The sequence below is a fragment of the Drosophila virilis genome, chromosome 4 (assembly GCF_030788295.1).
Source record: "Drosophila virilis strain 15010-1051.87 chromosome 4, Dvir_AGI_RSII-ME, whole genome shotgun sequence".
Taxonomy (NCBI): domain Eukaryota; kingdom Metazoa; phylum Arthropoda; class Insecta; order Diptera; family Drosophilidae; genus Drosophila; species Drosophila virilis.
In genome coordinates, this window is record NC_091546.1 from 471,107 (window position 1) to 485,548 (window position 14,442).

The following is a 14,442-nucleotide window of genomic DNA, read 5'->3' on the forward strand; positions in this document are numbered from 1 at the left end:
TATAAAAGTCCGATGTTTGATAAACTAGTCGACTAATATAATATATATGTACATCGGTAAAAAGTTATCTTTTGTATATACTTGATTGATACTCTCCAAAGTATCTAATTTAAGTCAATAAAATATTGATATAAAACTTCAGATATTTAGAATATATATTATTTGTAGTTAACTAATTTCTAAAAGTAAAAATTTCCATTTCGTGCTGAGATAATACTCTTTGTTCTTTTGCGTTTTATTGTGTACATATTAGAATTTTGGAACACTTGGCATTTTTTACTAACGGAAAAGTGAAATAAAGAGCATTAGGTTTGTTAGAGTCATCTTTCATCCTATCAACATTTACTTCACCTAGCTATGCAATGCACATAACACACCACATTTCAAATATTTCTATAATAAACAAATCAAAGATCTTTTTGACAACAAATTTCAATGTTTTCCAGAGCTACACGATACAGGTGTCGAATTAAAAATAATCTTTATTTGCTTTATTAGTTATGAAAATACTATAAATAGGAAAAAGAAAGACAGAAGTTATTCATAAAGTAAGGAAATTTATACTAGATATGTAGAGTTAGGATAAATAGATAGTGATGGGAAATAACCTGTGGGGGATATTTATAGCCTGTCCGACCAGCTAAGCTCCTACTCCTAGCTGGGAATGGTCAGTGAGTTATTGAAGGTATCCTAAAAGCATAGCTCATATATCGATATATTTCGAGGATATCCTTAAAACAAGGAGGATAGTTTAAATAAAAACAGACAGACGGACAAGAGTACATCGACACGGCTTTCAAAACTGATCAAGAAAATTATGATAGCATCTTTAAGGGCATAACATCAATAACAATATAATATTGTAGGCAACCCATTAGAAAAATTAGAAGAAAAAGTCACACTATTGTACAGATGTTAATGAATAGTTAAGGAATATGAACTAAGCAAGGATAAAGGATATGCTAGCCCCACTCTAAATTCCCACTAATGTACAGTTCTCAATGAATAGTTTAAGTAGTTATACTAAAGGAGTAATATAGTATACGCTAGTTGAAGATTCAAAGGAAAATTAATAATTTTGAGCATAGCTCAGGTTTCCTAATTAGATTCGAGGCGAACAAAGCACGTGCCCACCCAGCAAGTTATTATTGATGCTTCAACTGCAGCACGTTGGCAGATGGCAACGCCCGCTCTCACCCATACACCCATACACCCATACACACATAAACACACAGATACACAAAACAATAGCACCAGGTGATGACAGAGGCAGCGTTACCTGCATCAATCCAGGCTGAAATCTATTGCTATTGAGCTTTTATGTGGTCTATCGCATTCTGATTGTTGTTCTCGCCTCGCACAGCATCAGCCGAACAATGGACTCATTTGACATATCAAGCGAGGAGGAGGAGGGGGGCCTGCTCGAGGAGATTGTGGTGGGCAGCAGCGTCTGTCAGATGAAGGGTCTGCAGCGACTGCAGCGTAACCAGAACTGGGACTCCGCCTCCGGGTCGTCCTCGTTTACACGCACCCAACACAGGCAGCAGTATGCGCCGACAGAGTCGCCCATTCATTACTGTGACCACGCGGTGCTTTACTCGGATGACAACAGCAACAGCAACTGTGCCCAGAAGCAGCCGACAATTCACTGTAGTACAAGCAGTCAAAGCAATCTGAATGTGCTGCTCGCCGAGCAGAGCGAGGGGCGGGAGCAAGCGGATGATGAGCATTTAACGCTGGCGGCGCCAGATGATGCGGTGGCCAGTGGCTCGGGTGGAGCACAGCGGTTGCACGCATCGTCCTGCTCTTCGGCGGCGGCCTCCTTCAATCATCAGCTGACAGCGGACATGTGCAACTACAAGAACTCGAAGAGTCGTCGCCTGGAGTATTCGCTCAAGTGTCTGAAATATGGACGCAGTAATCCGTCACAGGACTCGGCCTTTGGTTCGCTAACCGATAACGATTTGTCTATTGGCTCCTCGAGCATACGTCTGAACAGTTTTCAATCGATCTCTTCGCCTATTGACGAGGGCGTCGAGGATGTCATTATAGCCACGACAACGGGCGGCAAGGAGACCTGCCTCGAACTGGCCACCATACCGCGCAACATGGTCTCGCAGGACTCGGCCATCTCGTCGCCCTGTCGCGAGAGTTCGCCCAGCAATTTTTTGCACATTGACGATGCCATGTCCGGCACGGGCTCGACTTCATCCGGATCCGGATCGGGTTGCGCGTCACTGGGCAACGTGCGACCTCAGCATTTTCCCGTGTCGCTGTCCCCCAAGATTCTGGTGACGGCGACCAGCAACTCGAGCAACTCCTCGCTAGCCTCCAGCAGCACGGCACAACCGCCGCAGCAACAGCTCCAGCAGCAGTTCGATCCGCCCAAGATTCTGGTCAATGATCAGAATTCGATTTACACGACGTCGCCTTCGAAGCGCTCCAGCATGATTGAGGTGTTCTCGCAGAAGTATCGGGTCAGCTCCTTTGAGGACATGTCGCCGAAGCGCTCCGGCTCAGACAAGCAGTATCTGAAGAACGTCAACCGCTTGGCCTTTCGCTCACTCGAGGAGGAGCGTCGCATCGATAACGCCTTCCTGCCCATGGCGGACCGCACGCACTCGGACAACAGGGTTAACATGCAGAGCGAGAAATACAAGAAGCTGACGCACGCCTCGTTCCGCATCAGCAAGACCGCGTCGACGGACCAATCCCCTGGCCATCATCCGGCCTCCAGCATGGAGCTGCAGCGCACGGGCAGCGCCAGCGGCAGCCAGCGCCAGACCCTCTGGCGCGACAGCAAGTTCTATCGCAAGAATCGCATTGCCAAGAGCAACGATTCCCTGCTGGAGCACTCGCCGAATCACTCGTCACACTCGGCCCGGCTTTCTCCGAGCTCGCTGCGGGACAATCACTACGAGAGCAGCTGCTGCTCCTCCGTCCAGGGCAGTCGGCGCTCGCTCAGCGGCAGCCAACAGATGTTAAGCGTGACGACCAGCTTCTGTGGCACGGGGCACGCGACGCGACACTATTGCAGCTCCAAGAGTGAGGATCTGGGCGAGTCCTCCGACTATTTGCGTGTGATGGACGCACGTAAATCGTACTCGGAACGGCATTTGGTGCGGCTCAAGCAGACGGCCATAAATAACACGCACAGCGGCAGCGAGGACGAGCTGAGCTTCAACGAGGACAATAATCCTTCATCATTCTCATCCGCATTCGCAGCAGCCAGCAGCCAGGGACAACAACAACAGCAACTGCAGCCGCCGGCACGGGCCGGCAAGTTGAGCTGGAGCAGTTGCTCCATTAACCACCTGAAGATGACCAATATCAAGACCACTTCGCTGGCCACGCTTACCTGCCAAACGAATTTAAGCTCCAACTTTCCCTCCGCCCAGGCGCCAGCAACTGCCAACTATCGCACCCCATCCAAATCCCTGGATCAGGCACTCAACGTCAGCAGCAGCAACACCAGTAACACCAACAGCAGCACCAGCACCAGCAACAGCAACAGCAGCAGCAACAGCGCCGCCGCCGAGGACAACAGTTCCGTGGATGAGTCGCCCTCGAGGCGAACGCTGAGCGGCGCCGAGCTGTCGCGCATCTTTGTCATGGACATGGACGATGCGCCGGGCAGCAGCTGTAGCGAGGAAAAGACGCCGCTGCTCGACAGCGTCGAGATGTCGCCGATTAGCCCAACAGAGCCGCAATCGGACCTGGACAAGCTATAAGCTGCGATTGACAAATATTACTGAGGGCCTACACGAAAAATGGCGGTTTTTGTATGTGTGACGTCACAATGTCGACTTGGCCTTTTCTAACATACATTTATTTTAAATTCAGCGTGCATGAGAGAAATTATCGTACACCATGTTTTTTTTTTGTACGACTGCACGTTATCGTGACGTCACGGTGGCTCTCTCAATCGTGCCATGAATTACCCATACACAGACACGTATTAAGCAGCCAAAATGCAAAGCATGTGATAAATATGTATGTACGTAGCAATGAAATCGAAATTGAATGGGAACCATCAAATCAATGAGTTTTAAGTTTAAAATGGATGACTGGTTAAATACGAGTAAAATATTAAGGGAGAATGAATGTGTGTGTGCTTAGAGCGGAATGACACTTGCAATATGTACGTCTGTTACTTCTTGCCTACTTCTTTGGTACATGCTGGTACAGCTTCGTCGCCTTTTCAACACTGTCTCGAAAGTGGCGCAACAATTTGAATGTTTATCGTTTGTTCGAATCAAGTTTTTGGCTAACAATCGTTGGGCTGCTCTCGCCTTTGCCCAAATCCACACTTAAAGCTTTCTTCTGGTAACAATAATATTTTCTTTGTATCTATTGTATTTTACGCTTATTGTGTACAAGTGTACAAAGCGCTTTTACTGAAAATAAGTCTATACTGATGCTTTTCAACTCTCTAGACTGCTAATAAAAAAATAAAACAAAATAAAAGCAACATCAACAATGTGAGCATCAAATACACCTCCATCCTTCTGATGGTTTTTTAGCTAACAAACTTTTGAGTAAAACGTTTTCGAACGCAAAATTATACACAATTATTTGTAGCAATCTACACAGCTAAGACTTAAGCTTACGCAGCGAGTATTTAAAATATTTTACTGTAGCTTAAAATTGTTTTAAAGCCCAGCAAATAAAATAAAAATAAAGTGTTTAATCAATAAAGAAAATTAATAAAATGGATTACATTCAAAATACAAACTTAATAACAAGTATATCTAGAGTGTAACATGGCCAAAACATATTTAAATTAAATATTTATATAGCTTAAATACAACTAAATTCAATTTAGTATAAAATAGAAATGAAAATACAATTTAAATGTTTTAGCAGGGGCTTTACCTTCAGTTACGATGGATCACATGTAGAGCAGGAAGGGTATACGAAAAAAAAAGTAATCAAAACACAAGAGTTCAAAACACTAATCCATTCCCAATAAAAAATAGAACAATATGTTTATGTTTATGGTAAATACCTAAAGACAAAAAAGTACGAATGCACTTAAATATTGAAACCAAATAAATTAATAAAAAAATAAGTCAATGAAACGTTGGTAGACAGAAACAAAATTCATGGAAAATACTCATGTATTCTTAAATATAAGAAAGATTACGAAACATCCAATAAAAATGCAATCAAATTTACAAAACTTACATATATCAGAAGGCACAAAAGAAAAAAGCAGAAAAATATATAAATAATATGTACAAGAGAAAATAATAACTATAAAATCTATAAATTTAGACGCACGCACCTAGCGAGACGCACTTTCATGGAAGGTCCCCCCGGATATCCAGTTCGAGTCGATACAAATACTGATCATAGAACTTGAACAGAGCACAGAGTTCCACATTCAACCTACATGCATATTAAAAGTACACTTCTTGATTAATTATAATGATTCCGACAAGAGTAAAAAAATTGTTTCCGTTTTAATATACTATATAACAATGTTTGTGTACATTTATTTAACAAGTATGGCACAGCTAAAATATTTTTGTGTACGCATTATTATAAAATACTGCTCAAGTTACCGGGCCGAAAAAGAAATCATCTCAAAACAATTTTTAAAGCTAAAAATATATATACTTATTTATAGAATCAGTGATATTAAGTGAATATTTTTATGATTTTAAGTTTTGAATAAAGAACATAAGTCTAGAAATCCTATTGAAACATTCTATTCCTCAAAGCCAGCCGCAGGTCCGTAACGTAAAACTAATAAATAATTACGCACATAAATTACAATTCAAATTTTTCAACGTTCACGGGCGCATTCAATTTGTCGCCCATTTGGACATTTACAACACTTAATTGTTACCCGCATATCGATAAGTTATCAACGAGTCGATATATTAGACTAGCTGCCACTTAAGCTGTTCATACTCGATTACACGATAACAATCAAGTAAACAAAATAGTTGCAAACACGCCGCTTATATTTAATCCACAAATGGCAACTTTTAAGCCAAAGTTTCTGAAACCGGAAACAGACGATGCCATTGCCGATGCCGGCGGCGGGCAGGAGCCGCAGAGCTCTGCCTTTGTCTTCAATGCAAATCACAATCTCGGCCTAGTCGAGCAGCGCGAGCGCCTGCCCATCCGCAAGTACCGTGACCAGATTCTGTACTGCCTGGAGCACCATCAGGTGGTCATACTGGTGGGCGAGACGGGCAGCGGGAAGAGCACGCAGGTGCCGCAGTACTTGTACGAGTGGGGCTGGCACAGCAAGGGCATGATAGGCATCACCGAACCGCGCCGAGTGTCCACCGTGACGCTGGCCAACCGCGTGGCCCAGGAGCGTGGCGAGCTGGTGGGCGATACGGTCGGATATGTGGTGCGCTTTCTGGAGCGCATCTCCAGCGAGACGCAAATCAAGTTCATGACAGAGGGCATCCTATTGCGCGAACTGCTGGCCGATCCCCTGCTGACCCAATACGGCGTCATCATTGTGGATGAGGCGCACGAGCGCAACATGCTCACTGACATGGTGCTCGGGCTGCTGAAAAAGATTCTGCGCAAGCGTAGCAATCTGAAGTTAATTATCTCCTCGGCCACCATCGATGCAAGCTTCTTCAGCGAGTTCTTCAGCTGGCCAGGTGCAGACTCCGATCATCCCCTCAGCGTTAAGCTGAGCATAGAGGGCCGCATGCACGCGGTCAGCCACTTCTACCTGAACGAGCCCTGCGCGGATTATGTGCGCGAAACCGTGGAGACCGTTTGGAAGCTGCATCAGAAGGAGTCGCTGGGCGATATCCTGGCCTTCTTAACCGGCCAGGAGGAGGTGCTGGAGGCGCTGGACCTGCTGCGCGAATACATAGCCGGCGCCGAGATGACCAATCTCAAGGTGCTGCCCATGTACGGCAGCATGACGAGCAGCGATCAGCTGGCGGTGTTCTTTACGCCGCCAAAGGGGGTGCGCAAGGTGGTGCTGGCCACCAACATAGCGGAGACCTCCATCACGATACCGGGCATTGTGTACGTCATCGATTGCGGCTACGTGAAGGTCAAGTGGTACAATCCGGCGACCTGCAGCGACAGCCTCGTCGTTGTGCCCGTCAGCAAGGCATCGGCGGTTCAACGTGCTGGTCGCGCGGGTCGCGTGCGTCCCGGTAAAGTATATCGGCTGTACACGAAGCAGGACTACGATGCCTTGGCGCCACGTCAACCGCCCGAGATGCGCCGCAGCGAGATGAGCGGCGCTGTGCTGCAGCTGAAGGCGCTGGGCATTGGCAACATTCTGCGCTTTGATTTCCCCTCGCCGCCGCCGGCCAAAAATCTGCTGTCCGCCCTGGAGACGCTTTACGCCCTGGATGCCATCGATGAGCAGGGTCAGCTGACCAGGCCCGTGGGCTTTCTGCTGGCCGAATTGCCCTTCAGCGCCATGCTGTCCAAGATGTTGTACGTGTCCGGGCAAATGGGGTGCGCCGAGGAAATCATTACGATTATTGCCATGCTCCAGGTGCAGTCGGTCTTTTCCCGGCCAGCGTCGGCGGCAGCTCAGCAGAGCGGACGCATTGCGCATCGTCACTTCGAGGTGGCCGAAGGCGATCTCATCACGCTGTTGAACATATACAGCGCCTTTGTGGAGGAGGGCATGACCAAGGAGTTCTGCGGCCAATATTATCTCATCTATCGCAATCTGAAGCGTGCCTGCGAGCTGCGCGAGCAACTCCTGACGCTGGCCCGCAAAAAATACGGCATAGCCATTTTCTCGTGCAAGGGCGACGTGGAGATGCTGTGCAAATGCATCACCGCTGGCTTCTTCACGCAGGTCGCTTACCTGCATCACTCGGGCGTCTACAGGCAGATCAGCAGCGGCACCGAGCTGGCCATACATCCCAACTCCACTCTCTATACACTACCCCAGGCGCAGTACGTCGTCTACTCGGAGCTGCTTCAAACGACAAAGCTCTTCATGAACCACGTGACGGTCATCAAGAAGGAATGGCTCACGGAACTGGCGCCCCACTACTACCAGCAGACCACAGTCAGGGATTAGCAGCGGGTAACAATCAAAATATAATGATATTTAATAGAATATAAATTTAAGCTTAAGTCTAAAACTGGAACTCTTTTATATTGCTAGCCGGCGGCGACGCGTCCGCGACCCTGGAACATCATCATGGACTCGGGACCGCGAATGACGCGCGACATCAGCTCCCAGCACATTTTGGCCGGCAGCAAGCTGGAAGCAAGATTCAAGATTATTAAGATTCGATATAGATTACGGATTGTATATATATTTACCACTTAAGCGGCGTCAGCAGGCGGATAGAATTGGGCAACACGCACCAGACCTCGTTGCGACGCACCGCACCTTCGATGCGATCGGCCACGTATTGGGGCTCCAGCATGGGCACCAGACGCGGCTTCACGCCCGAGAACATGCCCGTGTTAATGTAATAGGGGCAAACGAGGCTCATCTGTATCTGGGCATAGCCGTGCGCCTTCAGGTCCGTCAGCAGGCTCTCGTGGAAGCCAATGCAAGCGTACTTGGTTGCCGCATAATCGCTGCATCCGTAGGTACCCAGCATGCCTGTTACGGAACCAACGGTCACAATGTGTCCACGATTCTGTCGCATCATGTGCGGCAGGAAGGCCTTCGCTGTCCAGTAGTGGGAGATGATGTTGATGTTGTACGTGTTAAGAATGACGCGATCGTGCAGCTCCCAGAAGGGCTTGCAGCACACGATGCCCGCATTGTTGATCAAGATATCCACATGGCCGACATCCTCGACGACCTGTGCCGCACGCTGATAGATCTGTTCCCGATCCGATATGTCCACCACATAGCCCTTGCAATTGTTAAAACCATGCTTGGCCAGCAGATCGACTGTCGTCTTGATGGCTGTTAACCAAGAGTTACGGTTAGCTAATCAATTTGTAAGTGTAGCAGAGCTTTCTCCCTGTGAGTTCCTTCACCCGCCCAGCTGCTAATTGAAGCATTTAGCTAAACAGCGTTAATTAGCCGAGGCACAGCTGAAGCGAAACTCACCTTCTTGATTGATGTCCCAGATGACAATGCGCGCCTCCAGTCTGGCAAAGTTGAGGGCTATCAATCGTCCCACTCCGCCGCCCCCGCCAGTTATGAGCACCACCTGGCCCGAGATGTTCTGTTCAAAAGTGGAGACAATATTATAAGTGAAAGTTAAACTCAATAAGCAGATAAGATATCAATAATATTAAGGTTAATACCAATTGTATACATAAATATAGAGATAGTTTTTTTTTTAAATATATGTTGCATAAATCGTCCTAATTAGTATTTATTAAATTATATGAAGATTATGTAAAAACCTTTGAGTAATAAATAGATAATAAATATATTTATTTATTTTTCAATGTGTAAAAACATTTTAATGTGACAATATCTACGTATATCTGTAGATATATTTCTTGCTTTGCATATGTATTTATCTGAAAGATACGCGAAGATTTAATATGCAGAAAACGTTATGCATATCTTATGCATGGTTAACCAAGTTAGGAGCGTCTATTTCAACAACAAAATGTCGAACTATAATTTCAAATCGATTTTGTAAGCAGTTGCCATTTCAACATATATGCATATATATACAACATATATATTAATATACATATATACAATAAAAGTTAGTCAAAGGCCCTCAAGCGCATATATTTTTATACTCTAGTAAGATTGTATATTATTTTACTTGATTTTCTTTTGTGTAATGTCGGGTTGTGCTTTATGTCTGTTGATTACCGACTTGCCCCTGCAACAACAACAAAAACAATGACTAAGAAAATAGCTTTGTATGCGAAAAACCAGTTGCACAAACTAATTGAAAAATTTGTTAAGAAAAGCGCCTACCTTTTAATTAAAAATTATGTGCGATGGAACTGTATTTTGTTCAGACCTGCTTCACTTCAATGTCACATGCCCCAATTGAAAACAAAGCCCCCACAAATACCACAGAAAAACCAAAAACTATCATAAATATTTGCGGAGTCTGCGAGTACTCGTATTATAAGTGACGTCCACGAATGCCAAAATAAAGGCCCCAAGCCAAACACAAAATTGTGCAAATAAATAAAGACGAGTTCATTCATAGACCAAAAACCATTAAAAAGAGGAAAAAACGCGCCAGCGTGTGAATATGATTTTTTTTTAATGCATATACATAAATATTTTTTTCAATATTTTGGTAATGGCAACGGAAACCGTTGAAGTATGTCCAAACAACGCCACCGTTTTGTTTAGGATCTTGTCGAGTCTGTCAAAATTGAGTTTACGATTGTTGCAAATGAAAGATGTAAAATGGAAAACAAAGCAAAATAAATTGGAAAGTTTAGAGCCATAAAAATGCCGGCGGTACAATGCATACAATTTCGGGTGGAAAATACTCAAGCGAATAGATTAAAAAACTGAAAAGCTGAAAAATCAGATGTTACTTTAAATAATTATTTAATTTAATTCCAAGCCAGGCTGCTAAATTATTTAATTAAGCAAATAATTGTAATTGTAGCAAGTAATTAAAATGGCATTTAACAATCTTCATAAAGTGTTTTAATTTACTGCTTAATTTACTTGCTACTAACTAATTAGTTTTTGTGATGTATTTGGGTTTTGTTTTAAACGAAACCGAAAAAAACTTCCAAATAAACTGTCATTTATTAAGGGTCAACAAAAAAAAAAAAAAAAAAAAACAATAAACAAGACAGTGGCTAATATAGGTTTATGAGTGTATGAAGTTCATCTCCGTTGAGTTAGTTATTTTTATAGCGAAAAAAACATTAATTTAAAGCTGCTGCAAGTCAAGAGTTCAAATAAAACAAGGGGCTAATTATGTAAATTTCCTTTTCCGTTTTTTGGTTTTCGTATTTTCCTTACCTTCAACTTTCTAAAACGCTGCGGCAATATTGTATAATAAAGCGATTCCGCTATATAAAAAATAGATTTAATTGTGAACACAATTAAATCCAAGAAAAATTGACAGAAAGCAGCCAAGGGCTTTTCCATGTGCAACAGGCCAGGAGGCGTAGGATTGTTCATGATGCCGAAGAATTTGTCAGAAACCAAAGATGTCTTTTATTGATGTCTTTTATTGAACCCCAAGGCAAGGGTCTTGTAATTAATAAATTCGCAATGGACCAATGCCAAACATATGTGGATGTAGTTTCGTATGCGAGACACAGCACAAAATTGTCGGCTTATAGCTTTTATTTGCAAGTAGTGGGCCAAGCACTTTGCATGCTAATGATCAGGTATTCCGCCGGTGAACCGAGCCCGAACGAACACAATGAATTCAAATGAAACTCATTTGAAATTTCACTCTTTTGTTGCCGTTTTATTATTACTATTTTATTTCTTTTATTTGCGGAGGCGCGCGCTACGTTTGTTAAAATTCGCTGGCTTTGTATCTTTTTTTCGTTGTTGTTGTATTTTTATTTTGCTGGCCACGTTTGCGTCCGTGCGATCCGAAGTCAAAATACAAACTGAAACCTATCGTCTAGCGCCTGGAATCTTGTCTCATGCCTCAGCTGAGCTCTGTCGCTCTTTCTACTTTTATTTTATTTATTTGTGGGCAGCCGCTGGAGATCTGCTGCAAGATTCACAAAATAGTCGTGTCGTGACCGCAGAAATACGTTAGGCAAATGTCAGCGTCTATCACTTTCTTAACTTGGCTAGTTGAACAGCTGCGTTAGGCTAGGTAACTTGGTAAGTCAAAGAAGTCTTCAGAACCTGTTTGATAGTTCATTTTACTATCACAAAGTTCAAGATAATAAAATGTTACTAGACTTCATTGCTTTGTACTTAATATTTTATGTTGTTGTACTCATTTATGTTAACTGGTATTCATTTTCAAATGCATGCCCTTTGTCTGGAATCTTATTATAATGTTATTATATTTATAGCAATATTAATTATAAATATTTGCGTTTGATACTCTATCTACGTTCACATTTTTACGAGCAACTAAGCTATCTTTTTAAAATCGTTTAACACCATAGCATGCTTTTAGGCACAATATAAATGTATTTGTTGTCGCAAAGTATCTTAAAAATGTATTTCAAAAAGTATCTTGGTGTCTTGAAGACTGGTCCGCGGTTCAAATGCCGTGGACACCAAAAGACTTTTTATGAATACATTTGTTTTGGCTCTTTTTAAAATAAAATAATAATTTATCTATTTACGTAAAGTATCTTAATAATGTATTCCATAAAGTATCTATGTCTTCTAAGTTAGGTCTGCGGTTCGAATGCCGGGGAAACCAATATATTATTTTACCTGCATTACTTGGACGACACTGCGCAGTGTTCATGCAAAATCCACCCCTGTTTGTCAGCGGCTGTTGCTGCTGCTTTGTCTTGTAATTCCCAAGTGCTAATTTTGCGCTTGCTGAGTATAAATACAAGCAGTGCTAACATGAACACTGGAAGTGTCTTCTGTGATTGTTCTCTGTGCATTGATCGATATATAGATGCCCATCTGTTTATCAGATCTGCTCAGTGCCGACCCTCCGTCACACTTTGTTTCCCAGTAATTCTGCCTGGCATTGCTGTGGCAACAGGTTTTGATTGGCTTTCCGCTGCCTTTGCTACCGACGACGGGTCGAATAGCAACAGACGCACGGTTATGCATCAGCCCAACCCACCGCCCAACCTTCGCCTCGCGCGTATTTCAGTCGCTTTTGAGATTGATGATGCGTATAGGCAACGGGTTGGGCGGGGGGCGCTAATGTTGAAGCCAACAACAGTTGCCCAAGTCAGCCATTTTCAAAATTTCTTGGTTAAGTAACTTTGTAGCTTAGCTTCGGATTTTCGTAATAAATTTGCTGTTCAGAACACTTCCATTCTCGCGGCATTGCCGAGCAATTTGCCCATTCTTTTGCAAAAATTATTTTACTAGAATACACTAATAAATTACTTTAATGGGACATTTCACTTCAGACTAGCTATTCGCTTTTTTATCGGCATGCATCCATTTCTTAGCGATTGTTTCGGCAGTATAACGAACCAGAGAAGCAATGCTGCGCTCGATGTATAATAATGCACTGTGGACCACAATTGACCAATTCCGTAATCTTCGGCTATGAGGGCCAAGGTGCTGCGCTTAACGGAACTTGATGGAAGCCTCGTGATAGCGGTCATATTCGGAGGTAGCTCTGTCTCAAGGTCAGTCTGGAAGTCGTCCAGTTCCCTGCGTTCCATATTCTTCAGATAGTGCTTTAGTTCATAACGTTTACTGAAATGCACCTTTGAGAAATTGTAAAGCTGTCGGAGGCTAGCTCGTGGCACTTACATCTGACGGTCCCTCAGCCGCCGCTCGAGGTTCTCGATCGTCATCCGCATATTATGCAGTGCCTCGTTCTTTTGCTCCAACTCCTGAATGTACGACTCCTCGCGTCTGCCAAATTCGGTCTCCATGCTGCGCATGTTTATGGACAGCAGCTCCTTCTCGCGAGCCAATTGCTGTACATTGCTCTGCTCCTCGGAGAGCCGCAGCTGCAAGTTGCGCTGTTCCATCAACGCGCTCAAGAGATCATCTTTGCATTTGCCCACCTTTCTTTCCAGTTCCAATTGCTGCAGGGGAAAATAGTTTTTCAAGGACCGATAGAAGGAAGAAGGAATTTCTAGGCAAACGAACCTCCTGTCGGCTGAAGTTGAGCTCCTTCTCCAGCTGATCCTTGTCCGCCTTCAGGCTGCGCACGGATGTGCTTAGCCTCTCGCAAGAGCTGCGCACTTCGTTGATGCTTAATGTGGATTTTTTTAGCTCCAGCTGAAGCTCCTTGCAGCGCTTCTGCTCCACGCGCATCAGGGTATTGGAAACATGCAATTCGTTCTTGGAGTGCATGGACTGAAAGGGAAATAAATATTATATTCATTGATTGCAATTTCGAGTCCCTCGCAATTCACCTTCCGCTGGAGGCGTTCCACCACCTGCTGCAGCCGGCGCACATCGGCGCGTCTTTGCCGCCAGGCGTGCAACATGACTGAGGTGAAGATCTTCATGCTGGCAATCCTGTCTATGTCCCGGCTGGGGCTCCATGACACCGACTCCTGCTCCACTATGCTCTCGGACGTGACCAGCACCTGCGTGCCGACCGTGCTCCACGAGTCGTCCGCATGGCACTGGGCCGGACGCAGCGCAGTGGAGTCCGTGCTCGGATTGGGCTCATGGGTATAGGAGAATTTTGGGTTATTCTCCGGGCCCAGTTGTACGACATCCATGTTACAATAATATTTTATGTATAACTGCAATTTTCAAAGACAACCAAGGCGAACCTCAAAAACATTAACTAATTAGTCCAGGTATAAAAATGTTCTTAAAATATTAAAAAACAAAAACAAAACAAAAATTGATAACTTTAATGAATTTTTATGCCTACACTAAATTTGTTCTGTAGGTTAAGAAGTTTTAATCGATGTGCACTAGGATATAGT

At 44.0% G+C, this 14,442-nt stretch overlaps 4 protein-coding genes across 12 annotated transcripts in view; 2 read left to right on the forward strand and 2 right to left on the reverse strand.

Annotated features, from left to right (window-relative positions):
* The window catches only part of Slob (Slowpoke binding protein), a 49,026-nt gene extending 43,331 nt beyond the window's left edge, over nucleotides 1-5,695 (forward strand). For 3 of the 7 annotated variants that reach the window (XM_015169005.3, XM_015169001.3, XM_070209268.1), the window contains one exon: nucleotides 1,364-5,681. In XM_015169005.3, coding sequence (XP_015024491.1) covers nucleotides 1,364-3,731 — 2,368 coding nt within the window. In that variant the 3' untranslated portion in view covers nucleotides 3,732-5,681. Of the gene's footprint in view, nucleotides 1-1,363 lie in introns of all 7 variants that reach the window. The other 4 variants (XM_070209267.1, XM_015169004.3, XM_015169003.3 and 1 more) reach the window with 3 other exon arrangements.
* A 223-nt stretch (nucleotides 5,696-5,918) lies between these two features.
* LOC6635727 (probable ATP-dependent RNA helicase DHX35) lies at nucleotides 5,919-9,378 on the forward strand. Its single transcript, XM_002059106.4, has 2 exons — nucleotides 5,919-8,041; nucleotides 8,123-9,378. Exon 1 carries the CDS (start codon nucleotides 5,987-5,989, stop codon nucleotides 8,033-8,035), a length of 2,049 nt encoding a protein of 682 aa, XP_002059142.1. The 5' UTR covers nucleotides 5,919-5,986; the 3' UTR covers nucleotides 8,036-8,041; nucleotides 8,123-9,378.
* Nucleotides 8,043-12,688, reverse strand: LOC6635728 (short-chain dehydrogenase/reductase family 16C member 6). Of its 2 annotated transcripts, none has more exons than XM_015168953.3 (4): nucleotides 12,287-12,688; nucleotides 9,032-9,149; nucleotides 8,284-8,884; nucleotides 8,043-8,221 (listed from the first exon to the last, which is right to left on the reverse strand). In XM_015168953.3, exons 1-4 carry the CDS (start codon nucleotides 12,290-12,292, stop codon nucleotides 8,119-8,121), a joined length of 828 nt encoding a protein of 275 aa, XP_015024439.1. In that variant the 5' UTR covers nucleotides 12,293-12,688; the 3' UTR covers nucleotides 8,043-8,118. The 2 variants fall into 2 exon arrangements, with proteins under 2 accessions (XP_015024439.1, XP_002059143.1); XM_002059107.4 differs by lacking the exon at nucleotides 12,287-12,688 and adding an exon at nucleotides 10,889-11,491.
* A 128-nt stretch (nucleotides 12,689-12,816) lies between these two features.
* Nucleotides 12,817-14,380, reverse strand: LOC6635729 (uncharacterized). 2 transcript variants are annotated; one of them, XM_002059108.4, is made up of 4 exons: nucleotides 13,915-14,376; nucleotides 13,646-13,855; nucleotides 13,301-13,581; nucleotides 12,817-13,243 (listed from the first exon to the last, which is right to left on the reverse strand). In XM_002059108.4, exons 1-4 carry the CDS (start codon nucleotides 14,227-14,229, stop codon nucleotides 12,940-12,942), a joined length of 1,110 nt encoding a protein of 369 aa, XP_002059144.2. In that variant the 5' UTR covers nucleotides 14,230-14,376; the 3' UTR covers nucleotides 12,817-12,939. The 2 variants fall into 2 exon arrangements, with proteins under 2 accessions (XP_002059144.2, XP_032294768.1); XM_032438877.2 differs by having other exon boundaries at nucleotides 13,090-13,254; nucleotides 13,915-14,380.
* Nucleotides 14,381-14,442: the final 62 nt, after the last annotated feature.